At 36.5% G+C, this 3,399-nt stretch overlaps 1 protein-coding gene across 2 annotated transcripts; it reads right to left on the bottom strand.

Moving 5' to 3' along the window:
• Window positions 1-398: 398 nt before the first annotated feature.
• Window positions 399-2,933, bottom strand: LOC113847575. Of its 2 annotated transcripts, none has more exons than XM_027476768.1 (4): window positions 2,139-2,933; window positions 1,410-1,480; window positions 940-1,330; window positions 399-841 (listed from the first exon to the last, which is right to left on the bottom strand). In XM_027476768.1, the coding sequence occupies exons 1-4, from the start codon at window positions 2,253-2,255 to the stop codon at window positions 647-649; spliced, it is 774 nt and encodes a 257-aa protein (XP_027332569.1). In that variant the 5' UTR covers window positions 2,256-2,933; the 3' UTR covers window positions 399-646. The 2 variants fall into 2 exon arrangements, with proteins under 2 accessions (XP_027332569.1, XP_027332577.1); XM_027476776.1 differs by having other exon boundaries at window positions 490-841; window positions 1,405-1,480; window positions 2,139-2,182.
• Between the last annotated feature and the right edge of the window lie 466 nt (window positions 2,934-3,399).

Raw genomic sequence — 3,399 nt, 5'->3', positions numbered from 1 at the left:
ATAGCTCAAAGCTAAATGAAAATATAAATAATGAAACTACAAAAATAATTTTTTAATTTATCAAAAAAGATTTCGGTTACATTTCTCATACATCCAAATGGGTGATAAGGAAAATTTTCAAAATCCAGCAATGGAAATTCGTGCTGGCTTCAACAATCAAACGTCTTCAACGGAAGAAGTGTTAGAACCATATGTTCAAAATAGCCGATCAGGATACTGTGGTCTCAAAGCAATATCTTCATAAGTATATTACTGTCATTACAAACTCTTTAATCTTGATTTTCTCCTTGCCTAAGCGAATGTTGGCATATCAAATATTGGTCCCAAAAATACGGTCATAGAGAGAGAGAGAGAGAGAGAGAGAGAGAGAGAGAGAAACTCCAAGAGCACAGGACTAGGGATTTAACAACTTGCTCTACTTATTGCAATGTAGAAGAGAAATTGAAACAAGTCCTTAGTGAACACCATTACCCGTGATAAATGCCCAATCTCATCTATATATATATTGAACATATAATGCTATATTTTATCTTTACAGAAAGGAAAATAAAACTAGAATGGTTTAGCAGATATAAAAAATCTGCTACATTTTATCAAGGGATAAACATTCCAAAAGAGCAGGAATTTTGATCTACTGTACTTGAGTTCAAACCCTCAATGCCACCTGATCTTGCCATGAGATCTTCCTCTTCACTGTCCTATTTGCTCCATTCCCAACGTTTCTACAAACTGGCAATTTGATGTCATTGTGTTGCTCTTCATTTACACCTCTTTGTGCAACTCTCTTTGGTTCTTCAACTCTCATGGGCTCAACATCACCCAGCAACTCCTCCTCTTCTCTCTGCATATAAGGCACCATGTTAGACAGAAACCATAAGCCTACTAGAAATATGAACAAGGATTACTCGTTACATAAACATAGAAGGTGTAATTGTTTACCGAAATCTGATTCAAGTCAAAAAATGGGATTATACTCTTCTTCGTGGCTTCTTTCCCACTATGAATCTTGTCATTTTGATTCAAGTCAAGGGTTGGAGCAGAATTAAGAAAAGAAGGCTCTTTTTGTCTAAGACTCCTAGCATTTTGGTTTAAATCAAACATGTGATTTATTTTTCGCAATGTGGTCTCAACCCCATTGGAAATCCTTTCATTTGAATTCAAATGAGAAGCAACACGAGGCTGCAAAGCAGATTCCTTTCTGTTGTATTTCCTGCTCTTTGGGATAATGGTATCTTGGACTTTAAGCTTTTGTGACCGTGAAATATCTTGCTTTGGTTGAGGCTTTGGAGAAGGATTTTGTATCAAGTATCGGTAACGTTGCCTTAAAAATCTGCAGTTGCAAAAAAGATACATAAGAAAATAGCACGCCATGAGAAACCAAAAAATCAAACGAATGTATGATACTTTACCGAACTTCTGCTAACAATATCAACTCTTTCTGCTTTGCAGCCTGCAATTTCATTCTCATGGCATTTGTTTCCTGAACATAATGAAAACAATAATTACAAATTTTCCAAACGATACAAAAAGTTTGTAAAAAATGTAAAACTTTTACAACAACCGAAACAAGAATGGCAAAAGGATTTATTTAAGAAAACTTAGTTGCTCAACAAAGTTAGTCCACAAAATGGAGACTCAACGATCAATCATCCATCTAATTCTTAAGATCTGTTTATAAGAAGCTCAAAAGCCATCGAAAAGATATATCATATCAAACATAGAAATAACATAGTTTCAAGACCAAAAAGACTTATTTATTAAAACATCAGCACACTGTCATGTGATTACAGTTTCACGCTCATTATAGCATCCAAAGGAAAGGGTTTTGGAGTCCAAAAATCATTCTATTCGTAGGGAGAGATAATCTAAACAAAGAAATTCTACAATTTAAAAAGAGAGGGAGAGCTAGGATATACTCATAAGAACAAAACAACAAACCACGTGATTCGAACATAAACATAGGTTTTATTCAAACAATCAATCAAAGCACAACGTAAGTTCCTTGTATTATCTTCCCCAACGACAAACGAGCACAAAGCTAAATCAACCATCAACAACCACAAAAAAAAAAAGTTGAGAAAAAAACTAGATCCATCATAAAATTTTCAAACTTTATTAAAAGCTGGGAAAAGGGTTACCTCCTGCAGGTCTTCGTAGTCCTGCAATAGACTCTGATGCCTCAACCGGGTCCTCTGATCCTCATACATAGCATAAGGTGGAGACTCAACAGAGACAGCCCCTTTCATCTTCTTCATCAGATCAGCAAATAGCTAAAGGTAGGAGCAGATGGAGAAGGTGGATATTGGGTAAGGTGACACAACAAGAAGGAATGACTAAGATAAAGAGAAGAAGAAGAGAAAGGGAGAGAGAAAGAGAGAGAGAAAGAGAGAGAGGGAGAGATGAGGGAAGAGGTAAGAAGGTTCTTCTGGCTTTCCTGTTTTCTCTGTGAAAACTATGACCAAGACAAAGAAACCCCAAAAAGAAGTCCACATAACTCGGTGAAAAATATTGCTCTTTTGAGAGAAGATGGGATTTTTTGGGGTCTTGCAGAAGGGCAATTCAGGGAACATGTTTTTTTATGATAGAGAAAGAGAAAGGCGTTGTAATTGTATTGTAAGGTGGGTATAGTTGGAGGACCTTTGAAGCCATCTAGCTAGCTAACTTGCTTTTCTTTTTTCTTTTGTGTTTCCCATTCTTTCTTTCTTTTTTTTGTTTGTTTTTCTTCCACATAAATTTTGATCCAGATGGCCCGTTGGTTTTTGATGTGAGGATGCGTGGAATTTCCATGTTTCTTCATTCATTGTTTTTTGGTGTATGCCTCTGAGTAGAGAGAGAAAGTGGGAATGGGTCAGAGAGAGAGAAAGGATTTGAAGATGATGCTGTTTTTCTCTGCTATGCTGTTGCGGTAGTTGTTGTTCCCACCTTAATTTTAGGCCTACAAAAAACGACACAGACAACTTCCAATTCATTTCACATAATGAGTTATGACTATTATATGCAGGGTCAATTGGTGTGCATTTACATGCATACCCTTTCTGCTCAGTTTTCTTTTATGCTAAGGAAGATGCTGCTTTTATTTCACCCTTTGTCCTGAGTGTAGCAATCTTAATGTGGCTTTTTGATGATGAAAATTGAAAGATACCAAATTGGGTTCTGGCCAGAGAGAAACCCATTTGCCTATTGCCCCATTATTTTGTGTGCATGATCCGGAAAAGAAGGGTATACATTACACAGTTCTCTATTATTTGAAGGGTGGATTTGGGATTTTATAGTCAACACCCAAGTGATGAATCACTATCTCTATATTTAATGCTTCCTCCATCTTCTTGAATTTGTGCGTGACACCCTGCCTAATAGCCACTACTACTATTGGTTGATTGAAAGCTCCAATGCCCTTCA

The sequence above is a fragment of the Abrus precatorius genome, unplaced genomic scaffold, assembly GCF_003935025.1.
Source record: "Abrus precatorius isolate BTA unplaced genomic scaffold, Abrus_2018 Scaffold10, whole genome shotgun sequence".
NCBI lineage: Eukaryota > Viridiplantae > Streptophyta > Magnoliopsida > Fabales > Fabaceae > Abrus > Abrus precatorius.
The sequence above is the reverse complement of the archived record's forward strand: the minus strand, read 5'-3'. Positions and strand labels throughout refer to the sequence as shown.

Excerpts from the sequence above, each read along its gene's own strand:
- LOC113847575 (XM_027476768.1), bottom strand. The coding sequence starts at position 2,255 with ATGAAGAAGATGAAAGGGGCTGTCTCTGTTGAGTCTCCACCTTATGCT. Across the intron at positions 1,481-2,138 it reads ACTACGAAGACCTGCAGGAG|GAAACAAATGCCATGAGAAT; the intron begins GTAACCCTTTTC and ends CATTATGTTCAG. Across the intron at positions 1,331-1,409 it reads ATATTGTTAGCAGAAGTTCG|ATTTTTAAGGCAACGTTACC; the intron begins GTAAAGTATCAT and ends TTGCAACTGCAG.